The sequence below is a fragment of the Homalodisca vitripennis genome, unplaced genomic scaffold (genome assembly GCF_021130785.1).
Source record: "Homalodisca vitripennis isolate AUS2020 unplaced genomic scaffold, UT_GWSS_2.1 ScUCBcl_2336;HRSCAF=6980, whole genome shotgun sequence".
In the NCBI taxonomy this organism is placed as follows: Eukaryota; Metazoa; Arthropoda; class Insecta; order Hemiptera; family Cicadellidae; genus Homalodisca; species Homalodisca vitripennis.
Window position 1 is genome coordinate 40,594 of NW_025778443.1, and position 23,380 is coordinate 63,973.

General features: G+C 34.3%; 1 protein-coding gene across 1 annotated transcript in view; it reads left to right on the plus strand.

The window, feature by feature from the left end:
* Positions 1–23,380, plus strand: part of LOC124371958 (DNA-directed RNA polymerase III subunit RPC1-like) — a 40,934-nt gene that overhangs the window by 11,892 nt on the left and 5,662 nt on the right. Inside the window, 20 exon segments of the mRNA XM_046830326.1 lie at positions 1,807–1,942; positions 3,321–3,470; positions 3,594–3,846; positions 6,242–6,482; positions 7,257–7,434; positions 7,541–7,678; positions 8,210–8,416; positions 9,409–9,533; positions 9,716–9,827; positions 9,942–10,139; positions 11,307–11,442; positions 12,343–12,592; positions 13,799–13,998; positions 14,123–14,236; positions 15,136–15,293; positions 16,821–16,929; positions 17,111–17,282; positions 19,938–20,095; positions 22,154–22,271; positions 22,456–22,585. Coding sequence (XP_046686282.1) covers positions 1,807–1,942; positions 3,321–3,470; positions 3,594–3,846; positions 6,242–6,482; positions 7,257–7,434; positions 7,541–7,678; positions 8,210–8,416; positions 9,409–9,533; positions 9,716–9,827; positions 9,942–10,139; positions 11,307–11,442; positions 12,343–12,592; positions 13,799–13,998; positions 14,123–14,236; positions 15,136–15,293; positions 16,821–16,929; positions 17,111–17,282; positions 19,938–20,095; positions 22,154–22,271; positions 22,456–22,585 — 3,283 coding nt within the window.

Here is a 23,380-nt window from a genome sequence, read left to right on the forward strand (position 1 = left end):
GGTGACAATATTAAATATTACATAGGCTAGGACAGCCATACTAAATGATTAAGCGTGATAACATTTACTTGTAACTATAATTCGCTGGATTTTAATCATTATATTATAATAATTTACATTTTGCTATTAAATATTAATTGTAAGGTAGGCCTGATAATAATTATATAATTTACAAATAATAACAATACATTATTTCCCAAATAACAATAATTAAATAATAAAATCGAAATCATGAATGTTGCCACCCAATTTTGCACGCAACACAAAACACGAGGTAACAAAAATTTGCAAAGTCTGTACCGTCTCGCTTACACTAAAAAGACAAAGTGTGTACACGGAATAAATAATTTCCGTTCGCCGAACGGATCAGTAAGAAAGCGCTAGAGCAAAATAAAATAAATTTAACCGGCATAGATAATTAATTAACAAATTTTAGAACGTACGAAAGACAGGAACGAACACTTTGCGACACGAACACGTACACGAGGAACACAAGTTACAAAAATATATATAAATTACTTATAACTAATCTACGATAATATATGTCTGGGTGGGAGAGAAAAACCGCCAACTAAATAAGTTAAGAGAGTGCAAAAGAACATTTACCTGCCGAAAGTCGGAGAATTAGCCAGCCATGTGGAACGGGACGAGCAGCGAACAGACAGCAAACGCAGTAGCTTCTCCGAACGTGTCTCCGAACAGTCTGACCGCTCCGAACAGTAGCCGGTGCCGGTGCCGGTGAACAGCTGGTCGGTAAACTAGTCAAGGTCAACCAGCTGACCTCAACCAATCAGTCCAACCAGGCAGAAAATCAATACTTGACGGAGTGACTCCCCCACCGACTGACAAGAGTGGCCGAGGTGGGAAAATAATAGACAAAAAATAAATTGCCCAAACTGAGCCCCGGCTCAACTTCTACAAGAGTATCTTTAAAATCGCAATAAAATTCTCTAAACAGTCGGTGTCTGGTAAATTTTTTATAACTTTACTGGCTTTTTTTGTTATTTGACTTTAAACATTTTCAACAAATGCCTTTTGTTAATATTAAATTAAATAACACATTTTTTTTAAATTTTCTCTTACCTAGTCAAACCTGTGCCAAATTTGGTTTCTGTAGCTGTACTAGTTTTAGAGATAACAATTTATATAAATTGTTATCAGTTAAATTTAAAATAAATGCCAACAAAGTACATATTATTTTTGTAATTAAAATTTTTTATGTTTATATAAAATTTGTTTCTCAATACTCTGCAAGTTATATATAGTATAAAATGCTAGCCAGCTGCCAGTTTAATGCTGTTAATGCTCAGCTTTTAACATGGTGCTATAGTTTAAAACTGTATTATGAATCTCAATTCATCTGAAATCTAAAAATAAAAGCTTAGATTTTAGTATCAATGCTATTAAATTGTTACAAATAATTTAATCTGTTAATACTAATTGTTTATTATTTTTATTCAGTATAGGGTTTCCCATAAGGAACTCTATAGAATTTAAGCTATTTCGTGAAGACAATATGATTTCAGACATTTGTCATAATTTAAAAATAATCCATCATCAATAATGTTTTATTTTTTGTAAACTTTTAATGAAAATAAAATTTGTCTGAGGTTGTACTTATCTGTAATAAATTGCAATATCAAAATCAAATGTTGTTTAAAGCATTTAAGGCATTTAAAGAATTGCTTAAGGTTTAGAAAATCTTTATAAACCACAATCAGTTGGCATAAAATACTCTGTCACTGTTGTTGTAAGAGTATATACTTAACCAGCTTGAATGTTAAAATACAAAAAATTATTTTTCAGATGCAAAGTCAGTTTTGGAGTTGATGGCCCCCATCAGATGCAACAGCAAGCTCATTTGCACGTTGTAGCTAAAAACTTGTACGCTCAAGATGCCACAAGAACTCCTGTTCCTTTTGGGGTTCTGGACAGAAGAATGGTAAGTTCAGACAGTTAACTTACAAATTGACCTTTAAATGAAGTTATGATCAGGCCTACTCTCCATAACCAACAATTGAAGAAAATAATCAAGTAAGCGGTTTTGGACTGTTCTCTGTCCGAGAGAAAATAAATTATAGTGATTTGGTTCTGACCCAATTCTACAAATCTTAACACCATCCTATACAAAAGGAAAGTTTTAAATGGGAGAAAATTCAATCTAGTAATGTAATTTTTACAGAAGTCTTCTTGGTCTTAGAGCCACTTGATCAGAACACTAGTAATAATACTAATTTAAAATTGTGTTTTTTAAGAGTGTTAGAATGCCTAAACAAAGTAATTTTTATAGAAAATGGCGTACAATCAGTTACTAAGAAAATATAAGGATCCTCCAGAATGAGGATGAGTTATTTTACTTATATAAGTATAAAGTGACATGTAAGGTAACACAAGTTTGCTGTTACTTGTAACACAGAAGATGTGTTCTCCTGGAATATAAGACTTCCACACCCCACCTCCTACTCCAGAATTGGCTGTACCATCATGTTTTTGGAGTATAAAACGTTACAATTATTTTGTAAACGTTCTGCTAGAAACTAGTGTTTTAATTTATGTATGTTAATTGTTGATTTTACTATTTGCCTGCTGTTATTGTCATTTTTCTTTGATGTTGACATAAGAAACCCATGTTTCATCACCAGTGATTATGTGGTGTAGACGTTTGTCACCTTCTTTATTCAAATTATTCATGACAAAAAAGAGATGGTCCCATTCTCTTTGTTTTGTGTCCCATCAGTCAAGAACACCTATTGGACACAAACTTTATGATATAGAAGTTTTACAGGCACAATTTCAGTCAATATAGTTGTTGATATTTGTGGAAATTGCTTTGAAAGATCTGTGATTGTTAACCTACAATTTTCTCTAACCGTATGGTTGGTTTGTTTGACGAGTTTATCAGTAATCACAGGCAGTTGACCACTTTAGTTTATAATATCGTAATATCTTCCCCATATACAAAACACCATCACGGTGAATTTCTATTGATTGCATGTTTTTACCAAAAGAAATGTAATGAAGATATTTTCTTTATAGTATGTGAGAGAGTTGACTGTTGTAGCCATTTGAGACACTAATTTAATGCTCTAAGAACAGAATAGTCACCTTTACTGTGATACTGCCAGGTGCAAACTAAACCTAGCTACACACCGGCCATTCAGATCGCACCGCTATCCCTATGTTCAAAGATTATATGCCTTAACAATTTATTTTCCAAGCAACCCTAGTAGTTTAGAATTTTTATGGTATATTGGTATTTGAGACAACTGTTTCTGTGACATTAATCAGTATCTTACTGTATGAATATCAAACTGTTCTAGGGAACAAATCAGAAGGATGCCAACTGCCAATCCTGTAACAAGGGTCTGAATGATTGCGTGGGACATTACGGCTATATAGATCTTGAATTGCCAGTCTTTCATATTGGTTATTTTCGTTCTGTCATCAACATACTACAGACAATATGCAAGGTAATATCATTAGGCTATATTTTTATTCTGTTAAAAGATACAGTTTTGATTGTTTAACTCAAGTTATTGTGAATTTAGATTTGGTGTTTTTGCAAAAGAGCTCACATTATGAATGTTTTACAGAATCCTCTATGTGCTCATGTGTTACTGAACGACAAGGAGAGGATGTCATATTATGCTAAAGTGCGGAATCCCAACTTGACTTATTTAGCGAGAAAAGCTATCCGCAAACAGATTCAAGACCGAGCGAAGAAAGTGAGCATCTGTCCTCATTGTGGTGACATCAATGGTACAATAAAAAAGTGTGGTCTTCTTAAAATAAGCCATGAGAAGTTTAGGACACGTCGACCAGAGACTGTCATGGCTGCTAAATTAGGTACAGTGTAGTACATTTATATATTATATTAAATTTAAATTCTGCTTTCATATTAATCACATACATTACAATGTCTCATTTATCTGACATAAACGAGAAGTTGTGTTATTGAGTAAGTGAGTGTCAAATAATAAGGGATATATCAGTTAAATATGAGAAAACATATCTGTAAAGAAATAATAAAATATCCTTGGAAATGTAGACATCTTTGTTTTTAAATCTACACCTTATCTGCAGAGTGAACAGTCCTGGCAATATTTTCAAGAGATATACATGGACATCTAGGTTACTTGTACAACTACATCTTTAATACCAGTACTTTGCTGAGCCTATAATTTCTATGAATACTATCCCTATCAATGTTCTACATTGTCTCCTGGACTCGAAGATCAACTGAAACTCAGTATACAGGGCACTGATTAAAGAAAACTTCAGAACAGTCATAGCTGTTGATGGAAGAAACAATGAAGACAGCCCACACATTGATGATAGTTGGAGTTGCAGCCTAAACGAGTTGTGCACTTTTTAATAGATATGCAGATACTTCACTGGTTTATCGTGCACTGAGGCAGTTCATCAGTTTGGGTCAGGAGCGAGAAGGTGGCGAGGAGTAGGGAGGGGTTTGACAATGTAAACATCTTTGTATGTAGTTGTACATTGTTTATTCACATAAATAAACTGATCACAAACGTTAAAAAAACTTTTGAGATGAAATGTTGACTAGCTTACTTTGAAATTTAAGTTAACTTACAGCTTAGTTTTTTGTTATGTATGTTGATTTGGTGCATTTTGCTGTTGGAAGCTAATTTACATTTAATGATTTAGATTTTATAAGCTTAACAAGTTTAGTTTTTTTTTTTCCTTCCTGAGGAAAAGGACAGTTTGTCCCCGCGCTTAGTTCTAAAAGGACCTTTGCGCCTCCCTTACTTTAATTTTGTGCCCTCAAAGTCCGAGGCTTTTGCAAAAAACAATCCTGTTCTCTAATGTCCTTGGGGCTGAGGAGATATGCTCCCAGGTATCTTTCCCGAGTTTCTACGATGGCAGGACAATCTAACCAAATGTGCTCCGCTGACTCCTCCTCCTCTCCACAGAGTCTACATTCGTTACTCTGGCTAAGGCCTACCTTCATAAGGTGCTTCCTTAGAGGGCCATGTCCTGTCAACATTCCTAATATCAGTCTTATATCCTCCTTATTCTGGTCTAGGAGAGCTGTCCACCCTTTAACGTAAGGAGAGATAAACAATTTGGATAGTCTTAATCCTGAGGCTCTACTACAATTATTGTGTCTTGTCCTCTTTTCCCAATCTTTGACCAGAGCTTTGATGTTGGAGAAGGCTATCCCACAACCTGGCTCAGGCCCCACCAACAAGTTTAGTTACCCAACAGTGAAATATGTCTGTGATTTTATCACTAAAGCTGTGATACCTGTTAGTTGTTTGTTTTTAATAAATTGTAAACTAAAAAATGTCTGTTGGAATCAGACAATGATTTGTGTCTTGTATCTGTCAGCAGGCTGTTAGCTAGGTCAGAATCGCGGCCATTCCAAGCGGATGAACCTGCTTGTTCCTTTCTTAAATCATGTTCGTCAGTGGGGCCTGACCATCTCACCTACCCTCCTGCCCCCTCCTCGAACCTTTCTTTAACCAGTTCCCTGCATACTGATTTCCAATTAATCTTCGAGGCCAGGAGACCATGTAGAAGAATGATAGGGATAGTATTCACAGAAATTATAGCCTCAGCAAAGTACTTATAAGGTAGCTGCAGTTGTATCAGTGACCTAGGTGTCTATGTATATCTTTTGGAAATTTACTCATATGTATTTACTCAATACATACACACTCTTATACATATACCCACACTAAGTGAGAGCTGGTGTTCTCACAGTCTAAGATATCAAACTTTGGATATAAGTTAGAGATAGCACAGTTCGAATCCTGTCTGTAATTGTTGTACTTTTTATCGGTACTCTCCACCTTGTACTGTACCATCTTTCTTCCTTATTCTGTTTGATAAGATCAAAGCAACTGGCCCAATAGGATGGGTAGAATAAGACTAAAAAGGGAGATCAGTCTCTCCTTAAAAAAATAAACATATCCTTCTTCACTTATGCAACTTATGCACTTATGATTTTATATATTTACATAGAAAAATGAAGTACACTGTTAAATATATATTGTACAGTAAATTCCAAGTAGAGTATAAATACACATTCTCTAATTAATTAATTATTTTGCCTTTTAAAATCAGTTAAAGAGACTCAATGTTTTCATCTTTAAAAGCCAGATAAAATGGAGTTCTGAATACTTTAAGACTACAGTATTGTGACTATACTATAATCTGAAATATAATGATTTTCCCCCTCTTAAATATAAATTGTTTATTGCTTTTCCTGCAGCTGAGTATGATGAAGTAGTGGCATACAATGCAGAGTTGGAGTCAGCACGTAAGCATGGACTGACACAGATCCTGAATCCCCAAGAGGTCCTGCGCCTCCTGGAAGCCATTCCGGAGCAGGACCTGTTTCTTCTGTTGATGAACCCCAATGTATCTTGCCCTGCTCACCTTATACTAACCAGGATCCCAGTTCCACCTATTTGTATCCGGCCGTCCGTCATATCTGACCTGAAGTCTGGCACGTGAGTACTACTTTGATGTTAAATAATTTATTTCATTGCAATGTATATTTGTAATATTATATAATCTTTAGAGCATATTGTTTAAAAGATAAAGATAAATATTTTTGGGGTACTTCTTTAAGTGTTTTTAGGGATGGAAAAGGTGTTTTACTAAAATCGCAATATCTTAAAAAGATGGATAGTTAAATATGTTTTTTTTTAAATTCTTACCTACAAAAAGCATAGAATCACATACAAATAAATATTCATGGCATTTTGTGTAATTTACCATGTAACGTTAAAAGAAAAAACCTGTATCGTTCAATTATATTAAGTTTGGAAGTTTTAACAAAATTAAAGCCAAATAAAACAAGTAATAAATTTAGTTAACTAAAATTAAAAGGTTAAGTACAATACTAACAAAATATTTTTACAGATGCAGACATTTTAAATTATTATTAGTACCTAGGCCAAACGCCTTTTGTTGTTCCGACTGATTAACAACCAAAATACAAAACTCCTAGACACTGTATTTTCAAATTTAACTTGATAAAAAAATTTAACTTATTCATTTACAACATGATGGTTGTTTATGAAATCCAAAAAATAGTTATTCAATTTGTTAATACAAAATTTCCCCAAATTGAAATTGTGCACTATGTCTATTGATATCGCGGCATGGTCATTCGGTAGCGAATAAGATAAATGTTGTTTGTTGACGTGAATTATTATTTAATAGAATTAAACTTAATAACACAAAGTGACAAAGACATGTATTGTGGTCATGTGGTACAGCAACGAGGATGACCTGACGATGAAACTGTCAGAGATAGTGTTTATAAACGATGTGATCGCCAAACACCGACTGTCTGGGGCCAAGGCTCAGATGATCAACGAGGACTGGGAGTTCCTGCAGCTTCACTGCGCCCTCTACATCAATAGCGAAACCTCAGGCATCCCCATCAACATGCAGGTACGTACCTGTCTCTTTGTAAAATACTGGCAATTTTCAACAAATGTTTTGGTATTTTTCTGTTGAATATTATTATTTGAATTTACATGATTCATTTTTATTTCAGCCAAAAAAATCAAGCAGAGGATTAGTGCAGAGGTTGAAAGGCAAGCAAGGTCGATTCCGTGGGAATCTTTCCGGAAAACGTGTGGACTTTTCCAGCCGGACTGTTATCTCTCCGGACCCAAACTTGAGAATAGAAGAGGTAAAAAAATTAAATTGATTCGGAGTTGAATGTTAAGACGTTAAGCTAAGATTTACAAAATTGATATCAAACTTAAATATGAAAATAAAATCAAGATTAACATGTTGACTATGGATATCCACCCATACAAGTATTCTTAAATTTATTTATCAATGAATTGTTAATTATGTTTATAACTTTTTAAAAATTAGGATTAGTATATTTTAAATTATATTGACGAGTCACCTGTTCATTGTAGACCTTATCTACTACAATTATGTAACGTTACGTGACAATAAATTTCTGATTTCTTAGAGCACTCAGGAGCAATTTCACAATCTTTTTTCTTTGGATTCATTGATTTGTAATAAATTACAAAGTAGTTTCTAAGATAAAGATAAGACTAAGAAACAATAACACTATAAAATATAGTAGTTATTATAAATTATCAAGGTTGTAAGGATATTACAGGTTTAGAGATGATCTCTCTGATAGTTTGAAACATGCATTTGATAATTTGAGATAAAGTCAGTAATTAACTGATGTGTACAGGTGGGTGTCCCGGTACATGTGGCCAAGATACTGACATTCCCTGAGCGAGTGCAGCCTGCCAATAAGGCTCTGATGAAACAGCTGGTGATCAACGGACCAGATGTCCACCCAGGAGCCAATTTTGTCGAGCATAAGGATTCTAAATACAAGAAGTTCCTTCGATACGGCAACAGATACAAGATGCACAAGAGCTCAAGGCAAGCTGTAGTAATCTGTCTACATTGCTTATTTTAAAACATTATTACTATCAAAGCACAATATTTAAAAATATACATTTTAATTTATTGAGAATTTTACTCTCTATCCCTGAATATTATTTCAATTGATTAATTCCTTGTTTTTTATTTTATTTTTTTTATTCTGACCTAAACTTGGTATTACTATGTACCTAATTTAATATATAAACAAATGAAAATAACATTTTGAAATTTGGTTGTTATTGTTTATTTATTGCGTTATTATGGTTAACATTTAATAAAAATTATAGGCTATTCTTTTAGGTAAATTCCAGATTCTTATATGTATATATACATATGTGTGAACAGTTTTGTAAAATTATTACAAACCCTATTGTTTCTTTTTATGTGCATTTGAATAGATGTCAAACTTCTCAGTATTTGGATTTATTTTGTTTTACATTCTAACTCATTTAGAGTAATAGGCTATTATTTTAGGTAAATTCCAGATTCTTATATGTATATATTATTGGGATATCACATTTATAATATATAAACACACAAAAAGCTTGTATATAAATAACCATAAAACCATCTGTGTTATTTAGTAAAAATTGGTGGCTGAAAGATATTAATGGCAATACACAGGCAATAAAATTTTCTTTTTACATTAACCTCAAAATTAACCTTTTTGTTTCTCCCAGTTTTTGAATGTGAATATATGAGAGGGTAAAATAATACGTGTGTTAAAGTTTAGCTCTCTATGAATGAGCATCTTCCGAGAATATTTCTCTCGATGGCTGATGAACTACACAAGAATTGATTGCTAGATATCAACTTTACTTGAGGTATTCTGATACCCATATTCTTTCAATGTTTCAGCAGTTACTTCAAGAATCATATTTAACAACTATGCCAAATTGACAAATCTTTACAAATTGTTATTTATTAAGCTTACGCTTAGTAATTTTTTAGTTTACAAAATAATATATTTTTTATTAAAAAAAATGGTATTGGTTACAGGAAGGAGACATAGTAGAACGACATCTGCGAGATGGTGACATTGTGCTGTTTAACAGACAGCCGAGCTTGCATAAACTGAGTATCATGTGTCATCGTGCTAAAGTGTTACAACATCGCACATTCAGGTTCGTCAGCTTTCTCATACACACTATCATGCAACAGTTATTTTATAACCTCAAGAACTTTAGACATCATTCAATGGGAATGATTTTTAGTTTATCTCATGTTTTGGTGAGCAATAATAATGTGAATGAAAATGCAGCAATAACTTTTGAAGAAACAATTCATGTTAAAATTATTATTTCAGATTCAACGAGTGTGCCTGTACACCTTACAATGCTGATTTTGATGGTGATGAAATGAATCTCCATTTGCCCCAAACAGAGGAGGCACGTGCTGAGGCGCTTGTTTTGATGGGGGTGAGCTACTAGTAATATCACTATTATAAATAATATCACCGTTTTAAGTTTTCTCTATTGGGATAATACTTTTTTGTTTAATGTTTCATTGTATACCTATGTGTGGTGTTGTAGAACAAGTCTAACTTAGTGACGCCTCGTAACGGGGAGCTTCTGATCGCTGCGACTCAAGACTTTATCACCGGAGCTTACTTATTGACTCAGAGGGACAACTTCCTGACAAAGGCTGAGGTTTGTCAGCTGGCGGCTACCCTGCTCGCAGGTAGTGACACGCACATGGATATTGATTTACCCCCACCTGCAATACGAAAGGTATGAACAACAATTCAACTTTCTAAAAGATAACTCTGACAATATATAAGGCTTTTAACAAATAATTCAAATTTTGATTGCCCTCTTCCATTTCCTGCGCACTATGCTGAAGGTTTGAAAACAGCTTTTATTATATACATAAAAATAGATTTTTCTGTGTAGTGTAATAATTATTAATGATACTACTTTTTTAAATTTTGCTCTTTTCTGATCTCATTACCTAGATGCATTTTTGCAATATGCAAGTTGTAGACTTATGTTTTACTTTGTTTAACCTTTGTTTTATATTTGCATTCATTTAATCCGTTATCAGGACTAATGTACGATTTATGATATAAGTTAGTAACAACATTATTAGCAAATAAATACTAGACTTTAGGTTTGTTAAAGTATTTTTTATGGTTTATTTAACCAGATGTGTCTAATAACACCCTGCTGGAAAGCATACTCTAACTGTTTCATTATGCAAACAACATTGAAATTGCATTAACAATACATTTTTATCAAATTGTTTACCAAAATTTTTAGTTTTTGCAATTTTTAATTGAATTATTCTAGGAAGGATGGGTACAGAAGGACCAATGGGTTGAAGGTAACGAAGTACAGTAGAGGGTAAATATCGGAACTAATTGGGACTGGAGAGGGGTGTCAGACTTCCGATTTCTTTGGATTTTCAAATATAACCTAGAAATTCCTAGTTAGACAAAAAATGGTAGGATGAATAAAAGTAAACATTTTATGTATTATTTAATAAATGTTACTGAAGAATATTATGAACTTCAAACCGCAACATGCAACTTCGACTACACTACTGAACAAGTGAAGCAACTGACTGGAGACAGTGACACAACGATGCTGACTGGGTTAAAAATAGACTCACCTTCTGTGGAGAGGGGGAATGGATGGTTCAAAACATACACTCCCAAGGTCGTTTCTCCTTCCACACTGCCTCGCAAAATACAGTTCACATGTTTAAAGCGGGCTTTCAGATTATTGACGCTCTACTGTACTTGCTTTCCAGAACTCAATCTCAGTGGACAATGGAGTATGATTGAGAGTTGCTGATTTGATATATCAGTACAAAAATGCCTTGTAAATTATTATGTTTTGAAAATGTGTGCTAGTAATCGTCGTTGTATATCAGTTGGAACCATTCTGTGATTACAGCCTCACATGCTATGGACTGGCAAGCAGGTGTTTGGATTGCTGTTGAAACCTAACAAAGCTTGTCCAGTGAAGGCCAACCTCCGCACTAAGGGTAGAGCTTACACGTCCGATGAGGATCTATGTGTGCGCGACTCCTGTAAGTCAGATGTTGCATTTATAGACTTGTGACAGTTTTAAGTTAAACATTAGATACTTAATAAATTTAGCTTTGTTAATACAAGCAAAGTATTGTTGTGATTTATGTACATGTTGAAGCTTCTAATATTTATATAGAACACAAGTTTATTTAATAATAGGAAGAGACAATAAGTAGAACCCTTTTGTTTGAAAAAAGTGAAAATAAAGTTAAGATTGAGAAAATATTTGCTTGACTATTATTGAAGTGCAAGTCTATTAGGTAAATATAAAGTGTATAAATATGGTTTTGTTTTTGTTTTGTACAGGCATCAGAACAATAGAAAAACCTAAAATAAAGGTTTTGTATAAATTGGATTAATTGATTTACAAACTGTATGTTTATAACTATGGTATATTTTTTAATTAAGGAAATAAAACAAATATTTATTTTATTATATTTATAGTAAATTTTAAATTAAATATTGGATTAAATTATATAAGTAAGTATTAAAGTATATACCTAATCTCATGTTGTCCATGATGTAGTTAACCTAATTCATTCTTATGGATTCTTCTGTTTGAAATTCTAATTCTTTTGAACACTGTAGCCAAACGTCTAACATCCATATTCATGAGGGAAGAGGTAGTGAAAACTTTGACATAGTAACTGCAGTTGTAAATTTTCTTTGTTTCCTTGTCATTGCTGTTTGGATCTTGAATGTAGATTTTGACTCTAAAAGCAATTAAAATTGGTAAAAATGTGTACTCAGCAGTGCTGCTATTTATTTTCTACACTTAAATTAATGTGCAGTTAAATAGCACAATACTTGTGTTAATAAGACTTAGGGATTCTGGGTAGGATCCAATTATAAGCGAAACAATAAATGTGTGTACAATCTAAAGCATGTTGTCTGCACAGTTGTGGTGATCCGTAACTCTGAACTGTTGGCCGGGTCAATGGACAAGTCCACCTTGGGCTCTGGTGGCAAGAACAACATTTTCTACGTGTTGTTACGAGACTGGGGCGAAGGTGTGGCCACCACAGCCATGTGGCGACTGGCTCGGCTCACTTCCAAGTACCTGATGGATCGAGGATTCAGTATCGGCATCGGTGACGTCACTCCCGGAACAGGTCTGCTGAGGGCCAAACAGCGTCTGCTCAACGCCGGGTAGGTAGACTTACCCATGTGTTAGATCATGGCAAAGTTACACATTTCTGATTTTAGAGTTTTGAAATTTCGTTGATAAGGGACATTTTGTTTTGTTTATACAGGAATTTTAACAGTTAACTGAGTTAGAGTCTCATTTCATGGCCTAAATAAGCATAAAAGATATCCAGTACTAGTAATATTTTTTTTCATTTGTAAGTCAAATAAATATACACACACATATATATTTCATATATAAAACAAGCAGAGAATAATAACACGTGACCATCTGTTCATTGATATTTGTTGAAAGTACACTTTATTTTCACAGTAAAACATAATTAAATGTTTTACAGGTTATGTACACTATTGTTTTCAGTACTTAATTTAATATGGAAAACCTCAACAAAATTTTCAAGTGCATTCTTGGACTGGTATTTCCGCACTCCTTTTCTCCTGAGAAGCACACTTTACACTTCCTGGGTGGTCTTGCTTTTTGGTTAGAGGGATTTTTTCAACAAATGTCTCCAATATTTTGATTTAAGGCACAGAAATGACTGTTCAGACGTGAATGGCCTTCCAATTAATTGATGTTGATGGAAGCTGTATAGTGTCCAAGGTTTGTCCTGCTACGCACCCTAAATTCTGACAGTGTTTGTTTCTTATTATGAATAACGTGTATGTTGAAACAACCTTTGGTCCTGCTTATCAACTTCACACATTGGTTTGTCTTAAGGGTTGTTCCATTTTAACTCTTTGAATGCCACAGGTACAAAAACTGGGTAAAAAAGAAATTTAAATGACGTGTATGAAAAATGCCAAACAATAATTAGCATTATTACAGGATTTTTAGAAAAAGATTACAATTTTTTTATGGGATTTTAATGAAAAAGGTGTCAGAATATTTGTATTGATATGTATAACAAGAAAATAACATAAAACCATTAACTATAGAAAATATATGTGTTTGTGGCATGTAAACATTAAAAAAATGTATATTTCCATTATTCTTTTACTACTTTTTGAACAAATTAAAAACAAAGATTTATACTAAAGGAACAACTTTTTTTATATTCGTTATAAAGCTGTAAATATGGATTATTATAAAAAAACTATTGCAGAGTAGTCTTTATTTCAAATTTTTAGCCCTACATTTTCTTTTCTGTTAGCTTTGTCCCATCCACCACAAGCTCTGGCATGTTACTGACTCGAACATTGCTATCACAGGTATACCAAGTGTGACGAGTACATAGCACGTATGCGTGATGGCCAACTGCAGTGTCAGCCTGGTTGTTCGGCCGAGGAGACCCTGGAAGCTGTCATACTCAAGGAATTATCTGTCATCCGAGACCATGCGGGCAAAGCCTGTCTTAAGGAGTTGCACCCCACCAACAGTCCACTGGTGATGGCTCTTAGTGGATCTAAAGGTAGTACCAGTTTTAACATTGTTTATAATGATGTCTTTAATTAGTATTGTTCAGTTTGAATTAACATTATAAGTTGTTATCTCCTACAGTTGTATTACACTATATATAATTTTCTGTGTAACAGGATCGTTCATCAATATCTCCCAGATGATCGCGTGTGTGGGCCAACAAGCCATCAGTGGCAAGCGAGCTCCAGACGGCTTCGAGGACAGAGCCCTTCCTCACTTTGAACGACACTGTGAGTTAGTCTGTATTGTTCAACAATAAGAGCACCCACACTAGTGGCTTTTGTCTGAGTACTTGGTACAGGAGGTTCTGAACCTAAGTCCTTTGCAAGCTCTTTGAAAATTATGTAACCGAACTTTAACGCCTCTAGCGTAGACATTACAGAGTAGTAGAATATTGGGAGATTGAGTAATATTGATGCTGTATAAGTGCTTTATACAATTTAAAAGAATGTTAGAAACTATTTTTTAAAGGAAGCTTTATCTCATAATATCAATACTCTACACCAGTATGATATCACTAACTAAGCTACACTCTAGCACAAATTTGAAAGAATAACTGGATTGTTATGAATGTACAAGATTTCTATGTGCTTCAATATTTGACTTTATTGTTCCAAGTATTCAACATGCATGGCACATTTTTATGGAATGGGCGTTAGCAAAGCTTCTCCATTCGTAGTGACTAGAAAAAAATCATTTCTATCTGTAGGCACTATATCTAGTTACGTATTGTCTTGTATACTTGAAATTTTTCATGATTTCTGTTATAAGCAGCATTGAGTTTGATAATAGTGAATGTCACTTCATGGGATTTGGCTGAGCACTAACGAACATATTTACATTGATCTTATTGGTGGGTAACCATTTTGGCAATGAAAAAATCGGAGAATAAATAAATTTGTAAATAAACTGAGTACAATCACACATGATTGCCCCAACATTGTCATAACGTGTTAACATGTGACATAGCAACACATGTAGTCTATCAGAATAAAATGAACTGTAGGCTTAAAATTTTGCATGTAACCTCAGCGAATCCTGTTATATGACACGTGGTGAAATGTACCTCCTACATTGTTCCTTGATAGATATTTGTGGATCGTTTTAATTTGTGTATTGATGTTGCCAGCTAAGATTCCAGCAGCGAAGGGATTCGTAGAGAACAGTTTCTACTCCGGACTGACACCCACTGAGTTCTTCTTCCACACGATGGGAGGACGAGAAGGGTTGGTGGACACTGCTGTCAAAACTGCAGAGACTGGCTACATGCAGCGGCGACTCGTCAAGGTACACAGCGCAATCTCTAATGCAGAAGAGTTCATCAACAGTTTAAATGACGTTTTACAAAATGTGTTTTGAGTCTGTGTAACTTTTCATGTTAGAGCTGAACTTGTGTTGAGTTCAACTGTAAAAAGGGATCGGCAAAGTTTTTTTATAAAGTTAGAACGGGATTGGCAGTAATAAATTTTTCTTAAAAATTTGGGAATAAAAGCAGGTGTGATTGGAACTTCTGTTTCCTCAATTAAATGGGGGTGATGGTAGAAAATTATAAATGAGTAAAATATTTAAATGTTTTATTAGAAATATACATAAAGCTTTTGCATTAATTCAATAGAAGACAGTATTTTGTTACAAAAAATATAAAACATAAAAAATGCACTTTTTTATGTTTTAATTATTATTTCTGGATAATATTTAGTAATAAACCGTTTGATTTAAAAATGAAATAAAGTAATGCTCTTTTTATGATTACAAACTGTAATACTATTGGAAAGACTTTTTTTACTAAAACGTAGCCTTTTTTTATCAGTGATCTAAGCCTACTACTCAACTATTTTATTGTAATCTTTACTATGTCCCAAGGTGCATCAGCCATTAGGGCTTTCGTACTAGCTATTAAAAAATGTTTAGACCACATAGTCTAGCAAGAGTTGGGTTGGATTTCTAGAGCTCTTTTCTTTCTTCTTTCGACCTCTTGAAGCATAAGAAGTGGTAAGTTTTGGTAGTGGTAATCCTTGTAAGGGAAATCAAAGTTTTTGAACATTTTCATTTATAAGCTTTAAAATTGGTCAGTAAGGAACAAAGGTAAAATTTAAAAATTACCTCCCCTCCCCCATATTATTGCTTTATCCCCTCTCTTATGCCTCCAATAATCTGGTTGTCCACTTATCGGTTGCTTTTTACTTCTGCTGTTTTCCTCATAAAGCCACTTTCTCTGTAAAGCAAACACACTGGTAGAGTTAACTCTTTTAATCAGGAGAACAGTTGGTAAGCAAATACTGTCTGGAAAGAATTAGCTGTTTGAAGAACAAACTTGTTGTGCACTGCCGAAATCTTGTATTTATAGATTGTACTGCAGTTTATTTACCTATCTCATATTTGTACAAAAGAATGGAGTGCACAAGTTAAGGGTTGGACATTCAATTGAGAGTTGAAATTGCCTTCAGTCAAGCTGTTGTCATACATATTCAACAGTAACTGGCAGGACAGGCTTGTACCACCTTAACTTTTTATAGTATATGAGTCAAATGCTTCTAGTTTAAAGTAAAATAATAAACTCAAATTTTTTAAATGATGAATATTTTCCGTTAAAATAACCTTTATAAATAAGGATATTTTATTTTTTCATTTGTTTTAGTTCTGAGTTATTGATATGAATCTATGTGTTATCAAGCTACTATTCTTGGTGCTTTAAAATGAAATATTTTTCATTTATTTATTATTGAACATTGAACTACAATAATACAATTTTACAAGTGTTTTCCTGGATGAATAAATTTATAAAACGGATTTATAAAAAACATTTTGTTGTAGTCTCTCGAAGATCTGTGTCTGCATTACGATTTGACTGTCCGTAACTCATCTGGAGATATTATACAGTTCTTGTTTGGAGGAGATGGTCTAGACCCAACATATATGGAAGGTAATCAATATCTTATTTTTATGATTAGTTTAATTCAATATCTTCAACTCTGTCATTATTAATTTAACATTCAAGACGATATTTATCTGTGTTATTTAGAAACAAGTATTTAGTATTATAGCCAAAATAGTGTTTGATGAGGTGAAATACGTGTTAATGTGTGTAATTGGTGTGATGTCAGGTAACGGATGCCCGGTGGAGCTCGGACGAGTACTAGACCATGTGCGAGCTGTCTTCCCCAGTAGGGGAGAGGATGCACTCACTGCCACCCAGATCATACAAGCTACTGATGAGCTCATAAAGTCCCCTGATGATCTAGAAGGCTGTAGTGATGAGTTCAAAGCCGAACTCAGGTAACAGAAAATTTCAATTTTGTGTCATTGATATTTTTCTGTTTTAATACATTTAAAGTGTTGCATCGTTACTTTAATGTCTGATTACATATCGGAGCACATTAACAAATAGTAAGTTACATTAAGTATGTTTCTTTTAGGTTCAATTCTTTGAAAACTACCTACAGTTCTAATATAGTTCTTTGTGATTTTTTACTGCTCCAAAACTCGTAAACTCCTTAAAAGGAATAAGGTTTTTGTACTTGGAAAAGTAAAAGAAATTATAGGAAATAACAAGTTAGCTATTTTGTAGGATGACTTCAGAGAATGATTGCAGAAGTGAAAACAGCTTTGAAAGATGGTGGAGATGGTGTTTGTAAAATCTTATACAGTTGTTGGATTTTACATTTAGGTGAAAATCTGAACTGTGTAACGTACCTTGAGCTCAGTCTAATGATAATACAGGGTGCGGCAGCATAACTTCCTTTTTTAAAATGTGCTCCATTCAGTTAGTTGATGTCATAGCGGAGCGCTAGTGGTCTCATTCAAGAGGGGGTACTGTAAAGTTTTGTCCCGACACGGTTCAGTCGCCATCCTGCGTTGGAATAGTGAGGAGCGTGCCTTTGCCGTTGAGGCCTACTTTTCAAGCGGATGTTCGGTTATTGCAACACAGCGTGCATTTCGGAATCGCTTTAATTTAGCCCCGTTGGCTCCCGTCCCAGACCGCAGATCAATTGTTACATGGGTCACTACATTCAGACAAACTGCAAGTGCGACAAAACGAAGAACTGGAGTCCCTCGGCCCGTTAGATCACCTGAGAACATCGATGAAGCAGGGAGAGCGTCAATGTTGCGATCACCACGGCGTTCTGCGCGCAAACACGCATCTGCCCTTGGACTATCCGATCGTTCTGTGAGAAGAATTCTTCGTGATGATCTTCATTTTCATCCCTATAAGATGGCGATAGTGCAGGAACTTTCAGAACGTGACTTCAATTCTCGGATGAAACGCGTGTGAGCTTCTTCTTGATGTCGTTCCCGAGGGTGCTATTGTTTTTTTTTAGCGATGAAGCCCATTTTCATTTGTTTAGGTCGGTTAACAAACAAATCATGCGCTACTGGGATGACATCAACCCTCGAGAATTGCATCAAAGGCCTTTGCATTCACCGAAAGTCACAGTGTGATGTGCAATTTCCTCAGCTGGAATTATTGGTCCCTGGTTTTTAGAGGAAAATGAGGTTACAGTGACAGTGACTTCGGACCGGTATGTAAACATGGTACAGAATTTTTTTTTCCCACGGCTAGAAGATTTGGATTTGGGGGACAATTGGTTCCAACAAGACAGTGCAACAGCACACACTTCGAGAGCATCGATGGCTGTTTTGAGGGAAAACTTTCCAGAGCGCCTTATCTCAATTAGAGGCGATTTGGAATGGCCGGCACGCTCTAACCGATCTGTCACCTTGTGATTTTTTTCTATGGGGTTTTTTGAAATCCCGTGTTTATGTGAACCGTCCAAGAACCCTACAAGATTTGAAGACCAACATCTGAGAAGAAATTGCCAACATAACACCTGCTACGCTTACAACAGTCGTGACAAATGCCAGAAATCGGCTTACGCAATGTATGGAGAATGGGGGACGTCACCTAACAGATTTGATCTTAAAAACAATGTAAATAAAAACTTTAGACATGTACCTACATTATAAAAACTAAATAAATATTTTCTGATGCATACAATAGTTTTTATTGAGTTTTGAAAAAAGGAAGTTATGCTGCCGCACCCTGTATATTCAATTTAGTTAAGATAATACCCAAGTTCTGTTCAAACTTGTTATAATATGTTCAGTTCATAACTTATTAATTCTAAGTTAAGCTGTAAAAAAGAATTCCTTTAAATTCTTGTTTTGAAACTCTAAGATGAAAGAAAAACAGGTTAATCTGTAGTAAAGAGTATAGAGCTGTAGTGAAGATGCTAAAAAAAGAGTTGTTTTCTGGACTTGTACTCATACATATATATATATATATATATATATGAATGGTAGCACATTCACCCGGCAAGTGAGAGATCCAGGTTCGACTCCCGGCGGAGCAAGTACTTTTTGCGATTCAATGTTTATTGAAATTAAATAAGGCTAATGCCATTTATACAATTTAATGTAAACAAAAGTCGTTTGACAGGTATTTGGTCTTCCAATCATATGTGAGTTTGCTTATTTAAACGCATATGTGACAGAAACTGCCAAATACAAAATAATTGAATTGGAAAAAGTAAGCGCTCTGTGGTGTAATGGTAGCACATTCACCCGGCAAGTGAGAGATCCGGGTTCGACTCCCGGCGGAGCAAGTACTTTTTGCAATTCAATGTTTATTGAAATTATGTATATATATATATATGTGAGGTCTTTTTCTTTTATATATATATATATATATTATATATATATATTTATATCATGTCTTCTATTGTGAAGGATTATGTAGGATTTGGAGCAATTCACAATCAGATAACTTATAAAAAAATATTACCTAATATTTTGATGTGTCTTAGAAACTTTATTTATTTGTGGATTGCATGACATATTGCTAATGTGGACAGACAGGAGGGATATGAAAATGGAGGATGGATTAGAGGAAAATATAGTCTCTCAGTTCATATAACGTGTTATGTGTTTCAGAGACTTCATGTACGGAGTGGCACGCCGCATGGCTCAACAGAGACAAGATAGAGAGGATATAAAAGTAGTGCAGGAATTAGAGCGCATCACAGTCTCGCAACTCATCCAATTCTTCCACACTTGTCAGACCAAATACATGAACGCTAAGATAGAGCCAGGTAATTCATAACATTTTGCTAACCATAACTTCCAACAACATAAAAGTGCCATTTTTTGTGTTAAAAATTATTTTCCCGAATTCTTTGGGATTGAAAATATGGGAGTGGATTTAAATTTCGTTAATAACTTTAAATAAAAATATGTATTATGAGCAACACAAGTAAAAAAGCGTGTATTCTGAAAGTTTTATATTGTATCATATTACTTCATCTTAACGTATAACCCATTCCAGCTGGATCAGAATTAGTATTATCATACTGCTGGTGAGAAGACTATCTCTGGCTAGAGTCAGGTTATACTCATCCCTATAGGTTAGAACTCCTCATGATATGGATGAGCAATATTTGTTTTAGCTTTAACTCTGCAAGTAATTACTTGATGGAAAATCAATAAGGTAGAACATGGTCCTAATTTTTGAGCTAAACTCGGGGAGTCAGTTGGTCTCGTGTAGGAAGCTAAGGTTAAGGTAAGTTGTCATGTCTTCTGGGTCATAACAAATGCAGGAAATATCTTAGTGTAATGAGGCTTGAGAGCGCGACTCAGTAAACACGAGATGTTGCACACATCTTTTTCACACTACAGACTGTGTTAATGTGATTTTGTAGTATTGCATCAGAAAAAAGTGCTTTAAGATATCCCCATCTGAAATGGTATCTCATATTTATTATGAGAGATGAAATTGTGGTTATGTATATCCTCGGAAACATGAGACACCGAATTTAGATACAGTGAGACAGTGCTGTTGGGACCACTGTAAGAATTAGCAACAATAATATAATAAGGTGCGTAAACAATGAGTATTACTCATTTAACTATAAAAACACCTGTTTACTAAACCCAATGCCATTGTCAGCTGACAGATATTTAAAAATAAACAATAGAAAAACATCATTTAAATTTTTTATATTTCTTTAGGAATGAAACCTTGGTTCAAGTTGTTCTGGAACAATCTAGAGGTAGAAGCACTTGTATAAAATCAACACTAATGGACAACAAGGAACTACACCTCTGAATACAATCACAGTGCAGTGAAGCAGCCAGTACAGAGTTAACTGGCATCAGACCTTGTTTGCCAATGTTGTGTATCAATGCTTCCCTGCAGCTTGAGCATAAACATTAAATGTTCTCTTTACCTCTTCCTTACTAACACTTCGAACGCCACTAATAAATGCATTAACTTTCCTACAACACCAAGACAAGCAAACAAATTTTGTTTCTTTAAGTTCAAAGCTAATTCTTATTATTACTAAATTATAAAACGTAAAAACAAAAAAGTATAAAACAGGGTATTTTACTTTTAATTTCATTGCAAAACGTAATTAATCTGAAAAGTTTAATTACATTTTACTATAAAACAAGATAAATACTTCAAACTAATCACAACACTACCACAAGATGAAGAATAATACGAGATACGTCGTAGATGTGCACTCGTGATAACCGAGAAAGCAGTAATACATGCCACGGATATGTTTCGTTATGGCTCTGTAGGAGACGCAGAACTGACGAGCAGACAAAGGGTGCTCCCCTCCCACAGACGCAGAGTGAAGGTCGTTTATAAATACTTCCTTGGCAAACACGATAAGCACAGAGTGTGCACCAGGCATTTCGAAGTCCTTCTGTGAACTAAAAAACTCTCTAAGAGACATTATCTATAATATCGGATATAACTGTATTTAGTGTTTTGGTCAAAGTCTACTATTCTAATATATCCGTCTACGGCGTGGAAAGGGTTAATGGCCCTACAGATCCTTCTTAAAATCATGATACTTAGGTTTAAGTAAGAATTCTATTGATATTGGGATAAAAAGGTCAAAGAACTGCAAACTTAAAAAGGGAGAAAAAGTCAGTCAATTCAAGACTCATTACGTTCCGCCAGGTCCTTGATATGTATTGTTAATGTTTTTGTTTCTATTAGTGTAAAAAATGAGCATAATGGATGGGTAAATGTAGCTAAATGAGGCTAAAGTCCATTTTTGATTAATAATAATCATGAAGTGAATTATATCTTAAACACGTAATGTGAAGTATCCTTCTATCCCAGACTCTGCCCATAGGTACAGCAGTGGGAGCTCTGGCAGCTCAGAGTATTGGAGAGCCCGGAACTCAAATGACCTTGAAGACTTTTCACTTTGCTGGAGTGGCAAGCATGAACATTACTCAGGGTGTTCCTCGGTGCGTATACTGCTATATATCTTAAGCATAAACATTATTTAAAATTGTTTTATTCCATAATTTTTTCAACATATATTTTTCCTTAGACTTTGATCAGAGGTAATAAATAATACAACAAATATTTTTATCAACTGCAAGTATGTTGCCTTGATGATATGTATTAATTTGTATGCTTTTTGGACAGTATAAAAGAAATCATCAATGCCAGCAAGAACATCAGTACTCCGATCATCACAGCCCACCTGGAGAACGACACTGATCCAGAGTTCGCTCGTAGAGTTAAAGGTCGAATTGAGAAGACAGTTTTGGGAGAGGTAATGTCTATAATTTTATTTTCATCAATTTACCAGTTGACAAGTTATTACTTGTTACCATATTTGTTTACTTTTGGTCAGTATTTTTATTTAGTCAAACAATATTAATTTGCTAAGTTTAGCTATATAAGAGAAATAAGATGCATTGATTAATGCATTGAGACTAACAAGGTGGGATTGTTGGTAAAGCCAGGGAAGACACACTGAGCTAGTAGAATTGGGTTGCTGGGAAAGCCGATATTTAAAATACCATATTATGTTCAGTGTGAGTTATCTGGGAAACTAGTGTTATTTCAATGCTGCCATGAAACTGATAAACTGGAATACCAATGTTGCTGATGCAATTCCAATTCCGCCATGATGAGGATTACAAGAGAATGAGAATAGATTAATGATTTTAAGAGAGAGTCAATAAAGAAAATTAATGTAAATGTAATCCATAATAGAAATGTCAAACACATTCTATGAAAGTTTCTTGATATTGCCTAACTTCGGACCTGACAGCTACATTACTCTCTGGGGGCAGGCCAAATTTCGGCATTTTGTTTTTTATCATTTATATTTATATTAAAAATCCAAGAAAAATATTTATTTTACTATGTTGTATATTATTTTTTTCTTTGGAAAATGTAGCTAAAGAGGACATATTGATACATTTGATTAGTATTTAATTTTAATAATACTAAGCCTTTAAAAGACTTGTACATGAATAAACTATGTAACAGTAAACATGGCATATTTTTATAATACAATTAAAATTTTTACATTTCACATTGTCCACGTTGTTTCACATTG